This window comes from Meleagris gallopavo, chromosome 20, assembly GCF_905368555.1.
Source record: "Meleagris gallopavo chromosome 20, MGAL_WU_HG_1.1, whole genome shotgun sequence".
NCBI classification, from domain to species: Eukaryota; Metazoa; Chordata; class Aves; order Galliformes; family Phasianidae; genus Meleagris; species Meleagris gallopavo.
Genome location: NC_139423.1, coordinates 7,359,918 through 7,375,373, shown reverse-complemented (window position 1 = coordinate 7,375,373; position 15,456 = coordinate 7,359,918). Strand labels below are relative to the sequence as shown.

At 42.0% G+C, this 15,456-nt stretch overlaps 1 protein-coding gene across 5 annotated transcripts in view; it reads left to right on the top strand.

Moving 5' to 3' along the window:
* The window catches only part of CEP112 (centrosomal protein 112), a 143,495-nt gene that overhangs the window by 85,606 nt on the left and 42,433 nt on the right, over positions 1-15,456 (top strand). For all 5 annotated transcript variants that reach the window (XR_014887391.1, XM_085239898.1, XM_085239900.1 and 2 more), the window contains one exon: positions 626-856. Coding sequence is in view for 4 of the 5 variants with exons in the window: in XM_085239898.1 (XP_085096024.1) it covers positions 626-856 (231 nt within the window). In the remaining variant the exon portion in view is untranslated. The remainder of the gene's footprint in view (positions 1-625; positions 857-15,456) is intronic.

Genomic DNA, 15,456 nt, shown 5'->3' with positions numbered 1-15,456 from the left:
CATTAATGCTCTTTTGCATGTTAATTACTCTTACTTTACCTATAACATTCAGCTCAGTCTTGTGGCTCCCCAGTTTTGAATCTGGAAGCTTGGTGTCATTGCTTTCTCCATGTGGGAGTAGAAAATGCTGCATTGTGTTATTTAATTTTCCAGTGTCTTTATATAGGAATTATTGAGTATGAAATGGAGTAAATAACTCAGGCGTTCACTCATTTATCCTGGTTCATCATGTGATTTATGAATGATTTTTCCTTGTATTCTGAGTGAGCTTTGGCATGTTATCCTAAATATTTGAGCAAATTTCTTAGGAATCTTCTGAGTGATGTAATATCACAAAGTTTCTTTTACAGAGATGCAAGTTTGAAGAAGACTTTTTAAAACAAAGCGAGGATGGGAAATAATCTCTCAAGAAGAATAATTGTTACTGTTCCAGGCAAGGCTTCCATGGGAATGGCCATTAAAAAACTGAATGCTACATTTGTCACAACATACCATCCTCTAGAAATTGTAGCTGCTGTCTTCATCAGCGTAGCTCTTCTCTCCTTAAGTAAAAGGCGCTCACTCAAACATTTTGTTATGGTCTTGGGGTATACCGCTTCTCTGAAAGAACTGTTCTCTATTTCAGGTTATCCGTGATCTGGAAAACCAAATCCACAAGCTGAGGGAAGAGCTCATTCAGGTGAAAGCTCAGCAGAAGCAGCAGCTGATGGAGCTGAGCCTTCAGGGGGAGGAAGAAAGGCAGAGGGCAGCGCGAGATCGCAAGGCGGCGGTCAGTCAGCTGAAAGCAGAGACCGAAAGGATGGTGCTGGACCTGAAAAAGGTGCATGCTGCAGAGACAGAGAAGGCCTTGGACAAGGTAAGGAAATCATCTAGGGCTGCTTCTTGTGGCACAGCAAGTGGGGAGTGATCGCCTCAGAAGTCAGATAACCACAGGTGTACTGGTGTAAAAAGGTGTATGGGTCACTTGAGTTGAAAGATAACAAGGTAGTGTGCTGTGCTGCTGCATCGAGTGCCAGAATCACTGGGTGAGTATGGGAAGTTTTGTGATTCTGTAGTGAAAGTGTTCTGTCTGAAGATACGATGGCAGCAGTCACACTGTGGCTGTTACTCACCTTCTGGCTGCTCTGTGAGCAGGAAGGCCATGACATTAAAGTCCAGATGATTGCAAAGGGAAACCCAGCTGAGGACTAGGCTGGTTGCTTTAACTTCATTGGATTAGAGAGAGCAGAAAGGGCAGCTCTGTCTAACCACAATTTTTCTCCCTCCAAATGCTCCATCCCTGAAGGTGCTCAAGGTAGGATGGATGGGGCTCTGGCCAGCATCATCGAGTGGGTGGCAACCAGCCCATGTCAGGGGACTGGAACCGGGTGGGCCTTGAGGTCCCTTCCAACTTGAGCCATTTTATGAAAATAAGGGGAATTTGGGCTAAAATTGCAGGGAAGTAAGGTATAGTTGCTAACAGTGTCTGGACTACTTTTGTCTGTGTGCATCAGATGAGCAAGTGCTGTGTGAAAGATTTGAAAATAGAAATTAATGTTTCAGCTTCATCAAGGCTTCCATCCTTGTTCTGTTCAAAGGGGTCACTGCATATCAGTGCATTGATGGCTTCCTGGCAAACCCTACTTCACCAGCTTCTGAACTGAAGTGTTTTACTACAGGAGGGATGATATGAACTAAAACACATTAGTTTTTCTTCAAAGACTGAACTAAAAAAGCCTACCTAATATTAGTGGTAGACTAAGGGGTATGTGTAAGCAGATAATTGTTGAAGTATCTTTTATATTTGTTAATGTTATGAGTGATATATTTTATTGCCCACTGATGTACAGCGGCACAAATTAACAATCTGCATATATATACTGTCTGAATGGCCTTTGTGAAAGTGACATTTCATTTACCTGCGTCAGGTTCTTGGTCTGTAATTTTAAACAGCATTGGGAGGATTATGTTGGAAATCAGCCAGCCTGAAGCCATTAAAATGGCTGTGATCAACAATTCAGAATCTTTTCTGAATGTAAGGAAAGCTCCGCTTGGCATAATTATTTAAAGCCAAGGTCACACAAAGTATTTAAACCTTTGAAATTCATCATTAAAGGATTAATTTTAACTCAGGAAGACATTGTCATTTTTGCTTAAAAATGGAATTTGAATCTCAATTCTTTTCTTTCTTTGATCTTTTTTTACATGTGTAGTATAGCAAAAGAAAAGTTAACTTCTTTACATCCTCAAATTAAAGTTACAAATAATCCTTCATAGGGAAATATCTTTAATAGTCTTGAATTGTCATTTCTGTCAGAAATATATATTTTTTGAATTTGTTGGATTTTTTTCCCATTTTTCCAAATAAAATTGCTAATTTTAAGCTTTATTAACTGCTATTAATTTAACCAACTTCTCTCTCTCTCTTTTTTTTTTTTTTTTTTTTTACCTCTAATCAGAAGAGCACACGTTGAGTAGAGAATAAGGGGGGGAAAAATCTGTTAGAAAGTCTTTCATAGACATGAAGAAATACCTTGCATTGCCTTTGTATCTCCCTCTAATGTTCTTCACTTCTGTTTTCCAAATGCAGAGCTGTAGAAATGGGCCACAAAATCCAAAAGTCAGAATAGCTAAATGGGTGCACTCTATTTAAAGGTCAAAAGTAACAATTTCAGCTAACTTACTTTCAAATCTTGAGCCTATTAAAACCCTTAGAATTTTAGATAGGGATTTTGTCTGAGGGAGGAAAAAGAATAAAGCACCTTAATTGCAGCATGAATCTTGAAGCTCGTTTTTAAAACAAGCAAGTCTCATTCCCCTGAAATGTAGGACAACATGGGAGAAAGTTTTGTCCTCCAAACGTAATTCTTTTTGCCAAGTCTTTAAAGAGTGTTTAAAAATCCAAGAGGAAGCAGGATTTCACTGTTTAGGCTTTGAAATAGTCATATGGATGTCCAGATTTCTGAAGGTCAGTTCATTCCCATGTGAAGGAGCTCGTTCCTTCTGGAACTGTTCTGTGAGTAATACTGATTCTTGTGTGTATTGCTTCATGAAATTGTGAAGAATTGTTTAAAAAAAAAAGAAAAACTGGCTAAAACTATAGTGGAAAAAAAAAGAGTACAAGGAGACATAGGAATCCTATGGTATTGCCCTCCCCACAGCCCTGATGCAGTGGGGATGGGAGGGAGGGCAGTGGGGAGAAGAGTTTGAAGAACTAATTTTTATTGCAAGCACACTGGGCATTTAAATATCTGTTGGTATTTGTAGACAGCTCTTCCATGTTTATGTAAGCAGTGTTCTTTACTGGGACCTTTGAAGTAGGGATTTTAAGCAGCAGAAAAGATGAAAAGTTGTTTACTGTAGAATTTTGGTTAATTCTGTTGGTGATTATGGCATACGATGCTGGAAGTTACCCCATAAAAGTAGTGTTGAACCTGTGATTCCAAAACCAACTATCTTTTGACAGTTATTCTATCTCTCCATCAGTAGGGAATGGTGAGTGGGAAAAAATATTTAACAAATTTCCAAATGATGCTGTGTAACCCATGCTATAGGAAAAGTAAATAAATGTATCCATTGTTGTGGAAGCAATTATAAAGGGAACAGGCCGTAACTTTCCAGGGACCCCCTCTGGGGCAGGCAGCATTTTCACTTAAACACCTCCTTGCACAAAAGTGAGCCACAGCTGACCAAAACAATGGACATTATAAATGGTGTTGAACCTGGTTTGGACAAATTGTGGCATTTCTGAAGTTTCCCTATGCTGATCACCATCCCATGAGCTCTTTGACCTCTGGAGAAGGTGGTGAGGGCTCTGCCTCAATGGGAATCAGCACAGAAGCTGTTGTGCCCCTGGGCTGCACTTGCCCTTGCTCACAGGTTGAAAGGGCTCAGGTCCAGCCTCTGGGGAAGGGGCACAGACACTCCCACACCAGCACTTACATTCCTGGGGAGCATCTGCCCAGGACTCAGGTGTTGGAGAAGCCCTTATGTTATTTGTTGTTGGTTGTATGTAGTATGGTATGCTTCCATGTGCACAGTTTCATGCTGTTCTATCAAACTGGATGTGTTTGTGCTTTTCCTTGATTGGGTCTCACCACGTCTGAAGTCTCCCATGTTCATTTTGCATCTGCATCCTTCCTGGTGGTGTAAGCAGTATAGCTAAGGATATGGATATTCACAGGTCCGACGGGCATTTTGCATCGTTCCTATGTCTCCTTCCCTCAAAGAGCTGTGGTGTTGTTTCCTCCAGAAGGGGACAACAGGGCAGGAACTCCTTCCATTGATCTGTCCTCATTTTGTAAGCAGGGCTCTTGCCATCAGCCTGTGTGTGTGTGATATGGCAATAGGGCTGTGCTGCTGTAGGGCAGCATGGCACTTTGCTTTCAGCCTGGCTAGGTTGGGTGCCACAGCCAACGGTAGTCCTCGTATTGCTGACCTGTAAGATGTAATAAGATGTAACATGTCTATTGTGTTAGAACACAGAACCTCTTTATCAGATGTGGATAATAAGCAGTAATGTCCTTAAGGTCCGATAAGCTGCGCTGGACATTTGTGAGTCAGACAAATTGAAGATGATAGCATGGAGAATCTGAAGCTACTTATCATGTTCTTAGGACTTCTGCGCTTTCATAATATCTGTTATCTGTCTCTGACATAAAAATTACTTGACAGTTTCTCCAAATTATTTCTTGTATATTAGCTAAGGATTCTTAAATACCGATTCAGAGGAACACTTGCACTCAATCATAGTGATTTTGATTTGCTTTTAAAGCTGTCAACATATAGATTTAATTTGCTTAAATTTCATTATATCAACTTGATTATAGCGATTTCAGATACGGTGGTGATTTTTTTTTTCTATTTGAAGTCATACCTCATTACAATGAAATGAAACAAATTATTTAAGAATAAAAGAATAAACAGACACACTACTGCACTGAGGCTCCAGTAATGACTTTTCAGCAGCAGGGAGTCAGGTGTGTTAGAGGTTGCATCAGCAGCACTTGCAGCACCAGCACTGATGAGCCAGGTGGAACAAACCCTACAAAGCCTATGAACATTGTCAGGTTTGCCAGAAATTACTGAAAGAAAGAGACAAACTGCATTTCTAAGTGTGTGCAGATGTGAAGCTTGGCTAACACAACTGTTTGTAACATTCGTCTGTGGTATTTTCTTGGCAAAGCAAATGAGCATTCAGAAAGCATGACCCTAGCAGATCAGTAGACATGCTAACAATGCTCAAAGGAAGCAACCTTGGAACGCTGAAAGTATCTCATAAAAAAGCTCTCTGAGCAGTGTACATGACTAAACTGGAGCGGGAGAAAAGACTTTTTTTTCCTCTAGATAATTTTCAACATTTAGCTTTTTACTGACTTTTTTTCTGTAGTTAAATAGAGACTTTTTTGACTCATCCTATTAAACCTTTATGCGGGTTCCAGGAACATCTAATTCTTTTTCAGTGCTGCTTTTCTGTGGAGAAGTAATTTACATTTTTGTGCATTGACTAAAAAAAAGGAAAGTCCAGCACTTGAGTTACTTGGCTGCAATTCTTCTGTTAGGATACTTTTGTGAATTTCACAGATAGGAGCCCAGGAAAGTGTGCAGCCTGGCCAGGGCTGTGCAGACCACTCTGGTAGGTTTTAATGGTCTAGCAGTTACCTGTGCTCTGAGAGTTCTGTTACTTTAAATAAAATCTGACTGTTACCATGTTTTTTGGTCTATACCTGTTATAATCTACCTACATCTGGTGCTGAGTCTGTGTGAAGCTAAAATGCCTGTGAGATTTGAAGGTGAAAATTTGGAAGGTTAAATATTTAAAAGAATACGCATTAATATATCCTCTTAATTAGGAATTACTTCCTTAATTAGGGATAACTATTCTATATAATAGTTATGTTATTATGTTTTTGTAGCAGGGACTTTTTTGAGGAAAAAAAAAATACAGGTGGTGTCCTATAATTGGATGCTCTTTTCTTGAAGAAGTTCTATGGCTTACAATGAAGGTACTGGTAATGTGCCCTAGAGACCATTTCAGCTCTTCTTTTATCATCAAGCTTCATGATGCTGGATTCAATAGCAGCCAAGCACAGCCCTCAGCTGCCATCCAACTGGACGTAACATTGGAACATTGGACACACATTCATACTGTGTACGTAGGAATATCTTTAATTCACAGTATCCGTGTTGGTACTATCGTCAGTGCTCATAAAGGTGTTGGACTGTTCAGCCCTGGCAAATAAATAGAAGGTGAAGGAAAACAATACAACATCTACAACGTCTTCAAGGAGATTACAGAGATCCTCTAAGAGATGTCCCATTAGAAGTATTGAGTTTCCCCTAAGTGACTATTTCTGCTCATAAAAAATAAGCATTGCATGCTTTCCATTAACTTACATTGTTTAATACAATCTCTGTAGATGCTGTTCTTCTTTGCTACTATACATTTCATTAACTACCCAAAATGGTGCCCTTTGCATCTATGACCTGATGGGAGCTGGACATCTCTGCAGCAGTTCTGTAGGTTCCTGCTTATGCTTTTTTGTGTGACTTAACTGTTAGATTTATCAGTCAGATTTATCAGTTTAACTTACAGTTGCCTACTCTCTGGTATACTAGCTGATTGAAATGTGAGACTTTGTTTTGTTGCCTTTTTTTTTTTTTTTCCTTTTTTTTAAATAGCTTTGCCAATTCACTCTTATTTAGATTTGTTGAATGAATGCCATCTGGTCTGGGTGCCTAGACATGGCAGTCAACGCAAGCCAAAGCAAATGTTACCCCATGAAATGTATCTGCTTAGGTCAGCATCTACATCAAACTTACTCATTATAGCTTTATTTGGAAGAAGGGTTCCATTATTAGGACCAAAATAACATAAAATATTTCTATTGCATATTGAAATTTTGGTACAATTTGAAGACATTGTTTATGTTTATTTGCTCTTTCTTCATCTGTCTATAATAGAGCAAAACTACAAGTGGCCTTTTTGTTTGTTTTTCCTTTTTGTAGAGAAAGAAGTATTTAGAAATTAGGGAAGGGATAAAAGCACTGCTATGAGTCCTTCAGAGTCTTTAACGTAAAGAAACAAAAGTGTTCCAGAATGACTTGCTTACAGCTGTAGAACATGTCACAGAGTAATACCCACCTTCATTAAATGGGTGAGAAAGAATTCTAATTGTTTTGAAGTTCTTGTGATCAGTCTGCATATGCTTCATTGTAACACGATACTAAAGTGCCTCAATTATGATTTGTATATTTTGGTGCCAGAAGGTTTTTTTCTTATGCTAAATTATTAAGTTCTGTCAGCTGCTGGGCTGTCATATAGAGATACAGTAAATCACATTATATTTTGTCATGGATTACACAGAGCAATAAATTTGGGAACAGAGATCAAAGTAGTTTCACAATCACATCTGAGTGTAGGAGGGGTGTTTAACTTGTAGAAAATCTGATTTAGGTGAAACTGTTGCAGTTCTTGTGTGAATTTGAAATGAATTTGGGTGTCTGGTTGAAAATGAATAAGGTACAAATCCCCAGGAGTTCTCCTGTATTGAGTTCACAAGAGTGAATTCTGACCTACAGCTGCAGGACGAAGAGCAGATAAATAATTAAACATTGGGCACATTAAGTGCCTCACAGTGTCTTATTTATGCTTTTAATTGCCTTTATGATTGAGCAATCCTGTTTTTAATTGGAACTTTTCTGGACTTGGGTACACTTAGTCATTGCTACAGAAATGCTTTCTGGCTCCGTGAAGTTGTAGTGCTCTTCTTGGAAAGCTTTGTTGTATTGAAAACTACAAAAAATAACCCCACATAATCTTGCTGAGGAACACTGATTCCTTCACATCATAGATTTGTTAGAGGATTTTGCCTTACTTTGAATGTTTGTCTTTCCTGCAGCAGAAGCTTGACTTCTCTTGGGCTGTCATCTGATGACATAACTTGGTAATGCCAAGTCTGTCCTTTTGTTACCAGTTTTCCTTCTATTTATTTAACCAGATTTTCTCCCAATGTGATACTTGGGATCTTTTTTTGTAGTCCTGATCTTTTTATTAATTGCTTGTTATTGCTATAAATTTCAATTTAGAAAAGCAAACACAAATCTAAAAAATAAAAGCCACGTTCTTACTCTGTGTGGTCCTTTCAGGAGCCTTCTGGTCTCTCCTTGGTAAAAGGTAAGGAACACAGACTTGGCTGATACCAAACAATAAAGTGCATGAGCCTTAGAAATCTCTGAAATCTGGTGAAATTTTGTGTTATAAAGCTTGAAACCAAGTCAACTCCTGGATCATCTTGGTGCTGTTGCCCATGAGTTGTGGAAGAAGCATTAGCTTTGACTTGAACCATCAAAGAATATTTAGCAGCCTATCCCATCATGATTTTACTGGGTGTCAGCAGTTTGTGTACCAAAACCATCTGGGCCTGAGTGGATATAAAGTACTAAATAACCAATGCTCTGGATATAGCTTAAATAATCATTTAAATTTAGTTAGACAAGGAGAAAAACACAAAATATTTTAAAACGGCAGTTCAGGAATGTATAGAAGTTCAGAGCTGAGGGAAAACTATTCTTCATGTAGCACTAGGTGGGGAGTTTTTCATTCTCAACATCTTCACTAGGTGTGCTCGGCTCATCTGATTTGAATGCCATCACACAGCAGCCATCTGCCTCCAGGCTCCTCTGGCAAAATGTCACAGTACCTTCAGATTAAGATAGCATTTGCCATCTGTCCTGCAAATGCCTGACACGTGCATCAGTGCTGTCTTCTTATCAAGTGTATTTAAGGTATGGGATGATTTCGTATGGCAAGACTGAAGTATTAACCTGGTTGTAAAACCTTGCGTTGTATACAAGGCTTGTGTCTTGGGCCAAATCATGGAGCAGCCGTTAGGTAAGGTGCCAGGCTCACTGCAGCGTTGAATAGAAGTTGGTGCTAGTGGAGATGGAAATATTTAGATAGTAAATCTAAATACCTATTCACTTAGGTGAAGGTAGTAGTTGTATTCTAGTATGAGGATTGGATAATTCAGCATCGCACACCATGCAGTGGGAGTCTCACAGAAGAATTATTGGAAGAGTTAAATGGGTGTATTTAATTTCATTACTTAATTTCAGAATAATTAGAAGTACAACATTGGTTCAAATGAAAGGACTGGAAAAAAGAGTTTTCCCAAGGCACAAAGTGCCCAAGCAGTTTTTTAGTAGGGCCCCATTAAGCACAGAATTGCAATACGCTGCAGAAAGGCAATTCTCCATACATGTGGAGGGTCAAACCCATTTCTATTCATTCTTTTTTATTTTTTTGGAATGAAAAGTTCTTAGCACATGAATGAGAGCGCACTTGGTTTTTTCCCTTAAGATGCATGTTTTAAAAAAAAAAAAGAAGAGAAAGATTTACAGACCTACAAAAGTGGAACGTAAAATAGAAAATTAATAGGATTTGTGGGACAGATTGGGATTTCTATCATTCATTTTGAAAACCCTTGAAGTCATTTGGTACTTGACTAATTCTGTTAACATCATTTTGAATATTGAACTACTTTTAATAGTCTTTTTGGGAACTCAAATTACATATTTCAACTGGTATTCTGTTTTCACTGTTACACAGAGATTCAGCTTTCCATTTGTTATCTGACTGGTGGAGAGAGTGGCAGAAACAGAAAGGGTTTGGACAAAGGAGGCCATTCACTGTCATTACTGGAGGCACATAAAGAAAATACAAGTTTCAGACTCTGAAATCTTTATGTACAATCAAATGAATTTTAAATGGGATCTGCTGATCTCTGAAGTTTAAGCAGACGGTGTACACTGTTTTAACATCATTTGCTACATTTTGTCATTATTCAGATCATTTTCTTTTGACATCTGTCAAATGACACAATCTTGATTTTTGGTGCTTTAGCATAATGCTGTCACACTAACAGAGAAATATTCCAGAATCTGGAATGGTGTATTGCTGGTTGGGCTTTTTTTATGTGTGTCTGTGTGTTTTTTTAAGGTAAATGGGCCCCATTTACATTTGTTCTTTGATGTTAAATTCTTTGCTGCACATCAGAGAACAGTTGCTTCTTCCCTGGAGCAAATTTTCTTTCTTCTTCTTCCCCCACCCTTTGATTTTTCTTTTTTTCCTCCAGTTTCCTTACAGTTTTATCTTACTAATTATGGAGGATCAGGTTATATATGGCCATCATTTAGCTAGTTGCAGGCATTTTGAGAAGTGCTTATTCCATAGCTGGTACCCTAAACAGATTTCTTAACTCTGCTTCTCTGGTAGCGAGTATGGGTGTTGTTTTGTATTGCTGAAATTGAAATCACATTGAAACACTACAGAATCCATTGCAAGACTGTGATGGATTCACACAGATGTGAACAGGATGGCACTGTGTCAGATCTGTCTGTGTTTGGGTTGCAGCAGTCAAGAGTTCGTATCAATTTTGTAGCACGACAGAAATCCTATTTCAAACTTTCCATCCAAAAATCGTCATTTTGGAGCTGAAAGATTTGCACAGATTTGTACCACTCTAAAATTAATAATCATATATGAACAGCTACGTTGTTGATAACCACTCGAGGCAGCCCAGATGTCAGCAGAACGCGTTGTCCTCATGCATGCACACCTTGCAGTGCCATGGGAGCAGCATCCCTGCACCTCCCCATCAGCTTTCAGCAGGTGCTTGGCTGTAGTGTGTTCAAACAAAGGTCATGTTCTATGGAATGGAACTGCATCTAAAAGCTTCCTATACATCTTACACCCTAAAAACTGCACGTGAAACTCTGTGTGTGAGCCGTGCCACAGTCTGTGTGTCCTTTGCCACAGTTTGGAGTACAGTCATATCGTGGTAGAAACTTTGCTACTTTATTCTTAGTAATGTGGCAAAAATGAAAGTCAGATGGAGTCAGAATGGCACCCATTAGTTCAGATATCACATCTGTATTTCCAGTGCTGTTTTTAACGCTTATGTGAAATATTTGGTTGAAGTCGGTGCAATTTTGCTCGGCAACCACAATAGGATGCTTTAAGGCTTCTTATAGAATTATGGTTGGTTTTTAAAACCAATTAACTGTAACCAGGACATAATCTTTTTAATGCACAAGTCCTCACTCTGTAATATAAAGTAACTGCATGTAAAATTGTCATAATCAGATAATTTTAGCTAAAACGTGTATTAACTGTGTGAAACTAAACAGAAGTTAATTTTTTGAATCGGTGGGATTCCTCTATGGCTTATCCAATTTAAACCTTTTTATTATAGAAATGGATATTACAATTGATATTTCTGACAAGTTTTTGCCAAGCATGAATTTCAACAGCTACCTCTCACACACGGAAAACTAATTTAAGACCATTAACTATATTTGCAGTGCTGCCCATTGCTATAAAAAGAGTTAGACTTTAATGAATACTGGCTGACCCTCCGAGTGTTCACCTTCCAGTTGGCTTCTTATTCATTATGTTTCTGAAATAGCATGTAACCTGAAAGTGAGGAAATGCCCTTCAAGTAGTACAGAGGCAGCGTGTGCTTTGTGCAATGCACGAGATGAGCAGCCTGGGAGAAAAGAAGCCCAGGAAACTGCTGCTTGTGTACATTGTGCCATTTTAAACCTTCTCATTTGTCAAGATAAATGTAATATAAATCCACAGCTATGTGTATTTACTTTGCTGTAAGTCTTTTCTGACAGAAAAAGTAAGTAAAAAGCCCTTCTCTTTTTTTATGTGGCTTCATGTGCCCAGGGGTGTAGGTTTATGCTTCCCCAGGCTGCAAAGCAACAGCTGATAGTCTGGAAATGTGTTAAATGTGCTTTAGCTGCAGGTTTGAAAAAGGGAAACGTTCTGTGATTCTGCAGTAAGAGAACACAATGGAAAAGAGTGTTTGTGTGCATGGCCATGAATTAGATCTTTTCAGCTGACCATTGGATACAAGTAGGAGAAACTGCCTTCTGCTGAGCATCGCAGTGCCATCTGTGCAGTTTGTGATGGTGCAGGAGCTGTGAGGTGTTATGGATCTGGGGAGAAAAGCTGCAGTCAGCAGTGGCCATAGGGGCTGGGTGGGCAGTTTCAGACAGCTAGGGCTGGTCTAAATGCACATTTGCCATCTCCAGGGGAGTTTTGGTACCTCTGGAAATCAAGCCCCTCAAATAAGGATGCAAATCACATCAAATCAAAGTGATATCCACTGCTCAGTGGCGGAGCCTCTGCCCTTTTGTTGCCGAGCAGAGCAAAGCTGTTTGAGAGAGAAGGATGGGTGGAAACAGATACCTACTCGGCGTTGTGGGCGTCCCCCCCCCAGATCATGCTCGGTTCCCCAGGTGCCTCTGCGGAATAGATTTGAGGCCCTGGAACCCGAGGGAGAGGTGTGTGCAGGTGTGGAAGGAGGCCCACCTGTGAGGGTGCCTCGGGGGAAGCGGTCAACCCCGCGCCTCAAGACTTCCTACACCCGAAAGGATAGAAGGGTGGTTGTCATAGGCGACTCCCTGCTGCAAGGAACTGAAGGCCCTATATGCCGGCCCGACCCTACCCGCAGAGAGGTGTGCTGCCTCCCTGGGGCTCGAGTCAAAGACGTTGCTAGGAGAATTCCCAGACTGATCTGCCCTTCTGACTACTATCCACTATTGATAGTACAGGCTGGCAGTGAAGAAGTCGGTAAGATAAGCCTGAAGGCTATCAAAGATGACTTCAGGCAACTGGGGCGGGTAGTTGAAGGAACAGGTGTGCAGGTGGTTATTACATCTGTACCTTCAGTGGCAGGAAACGATAGTGGGATGAGCCTAAAAACCCATCTCTTGAACAAATGGCTTAGGAGTTGGTGCAAACGCAGGAGTTTTGGTTTTTTTGATCATGGGGCAATTTACTCGGCACCTGGCATGATGGCTGCAGATGGATGCAGCCTGTCTTCACGGGGAAAGAGGGTTCTAGCTGAGGAACTGGCGGGACTTATTGACAGGTGTTTAAACTAGGTATGAAGGGGGAGGGGGACAAAATGACGACCGCTGGGACTGAGGGGCCAGTTCGAGGCTCCAAACAGGACTTGATGGGTGGAGACAGTGGAGTTCAAAGGCTTGGAGAGAGGTGGAGGGATGCTGCTTCTCTTAAGTGCCTGTATACTAATGCGCGTAGCATGGGGAATAAACAGGAAGAGCTGGAGTTCTGCGTGCGGTCGCAAGGTCATGATCTCATCGCGATCACGGAGACGTGGTGGGACAGCTCGCATGACTGGAATGTTGTCATGGAGGGCTATGTGCTTTTTAGGAAAGATCGGCTGGCTAGGCGGGGTGGTGGAGTTGCTCTTTATGTGAGAGAGCAGCTAGACTGTATTGAAATTCACTTGGGGAGAGTGATGTAGCAGTGGAGAGCTTATGGGTGAGAATCAAGGGGCAGGCTGGTAAGGGTGACACTGTTGTGGGGGTGTACTACAGGCCCCCTGATCAGGATGAGGAGGCTGATGAGGCCTTCCAAAAGCAACTGGATGTAGCGTCACGTTCCCAGGCACTGGTGCTTATGGGGGACTTCAATTATCCAGATATTTGCTGGATGACCAACATAGCCAGGCACGCACGGTCCAGACGGTTCTTGCAGTGTGTTGAAGACAACTTTCTGATGCAGGTGGTGGAGGAACCGACGCGGGGAGGGGTGTTACTGGACCTTATTTTCACCAACAGGGATGGACTTGTTAAGGAAGTAAAGGTAGGGGGCAGTTTGGGTTGTAGTGATCATGAGATGGTGGAGTTCAAGATCCTGAGCGGAAGAAGCAAAGCAATAAGTAGGATTGCTACCCTGGACTTTAGGAGAGCCAACTTCGATCTCTTCCGGGACCTACTTGGAGCTATCCCGTGGGCTCGGGTGTTAGAAGGTAAGGGGGCCTCTGAGAGCTGGTCAGCATTTAAACAGCTCTTCTTCCAAGCTCAGGATCGGTGCGTCCCTGTGAGCAAGAAATCGGGAAAAGGTGGCAGGAGACCTTTGTGGATGAGCAAGGAGCTCATGCGCAAGCTCAAAGGAAAGAAGAAGGTCCATGAAATGTGGAAAAAGGGTCTGATCGCTTGGGAAGAATATAGGAATGTAGTCAGGGCCTGCAGGGATGCAACGAGGAAGGCTAAAGCCCGTCTGGAATTGAATCTAGCTAAAGTGATAAAGGATAATAAAAAAGGCTTCTTCAAGTATGTTAATAGCAAAAGGAAAACTAGGGAGAATGTGGGCCCCTTACTAAGTGAGGGGGGGGTCCTCGTAACGGGGGATGCTGAGAAGGCAGAGATACTGAATGCCTTCTTTACTTCTGTCTTCAGTGAAAAGGCTCCCCTGCAGGAATCCCACACCCTGGAGGTTAGTGAGAGGGTCTGGGGAATGGGAGACTTCCCGTTAGTCAGGAAAGAGGACGTGCGTGAGCGCCTAGGCAGTACTAAGGTCCACAAGTCCATGGGACCTGATGGGGTGCATCCACGTGTGCTGAGGGAGCTGGCGGAGGTCATTGCCGAACCGCTCTCCATCATTTTTGAGAGGTCCTGGACAACAGGGGAGGTCCCTGAAGACTGGAGGATAGCCAATGTCACTCCGGTCTTCAAAAAGGGCAAGAAGGAAGATCCGGGTAATTATAGGCCTGTCAGCCTCACCTCCGTCCCTGGAAAGGTGATGGAACAGCTTGTGCTGGATACCATCTCCAGACAACTGGGAGAAAAGGAGGTTATCAGGAGTAGTCAGCATGGGTTCACCAAGGGGAGGTCGTGCTCGACCAACTTGGTGGCCTTCTATGATGCTGTCACATGCTGGGTGGATGGGGGAAGAGCGGTAGATGTAATCTACCTTGATTTTAGAAAGGCGTTTGATACTGTCTCCCACGACATCCTTATAACAAAGCTGAGGAAGTGTGGGATAGACGAGTGGACAGTGAGGTGGGTTGAGAACTGGCTGACTGGCAGAGCGCAGAGGGTCGTCGTTGGTGGTGCAGAGTCTGGCTGGAGACCTGTGACCAGTGGTGTCCCCCAGGGGTCTGTGCTGGGTCCGGTCTTGTTCAACATCTTCATCAATGACCTTGATGAGGGTATAGTGGCCACCCTCAGCAAGTTTGCTGATGATACGAAGTTGGGAGGATTGGCTGACACGCCTGAAGGCTGTGCTGCCATTCAGCGAGACCTGGACAGGCTGGAGAGCTGGGCAGTAAGAAACCGGATGAGGTTCAACACAAGCAAGTGTAGGGTCTTACACCTAGGGAGGAATAATTGCATGCACCAATACAGGCTGGGGGATGAGCTGCTGGAGAGGAGCTCTGCAGAGAGGGACCTGGGCGTCCTGGTGGACGACAGGTTGGCCATGAGCCAGCAGTGTGCCCTCGTGGCCAAAAAGGCCAATGGCATTCTGGGGTGCATTAAGAAGAGCGTGTCCAGCAGGTCGAGGGAGGTGATCCTCCCCTCTACTCTGCCCTGGTAAGGCCTCATCTGGAGTACTGTGTCCAGTTCTGGGCTCCCCAGTACAAAAAAGACAGGGAT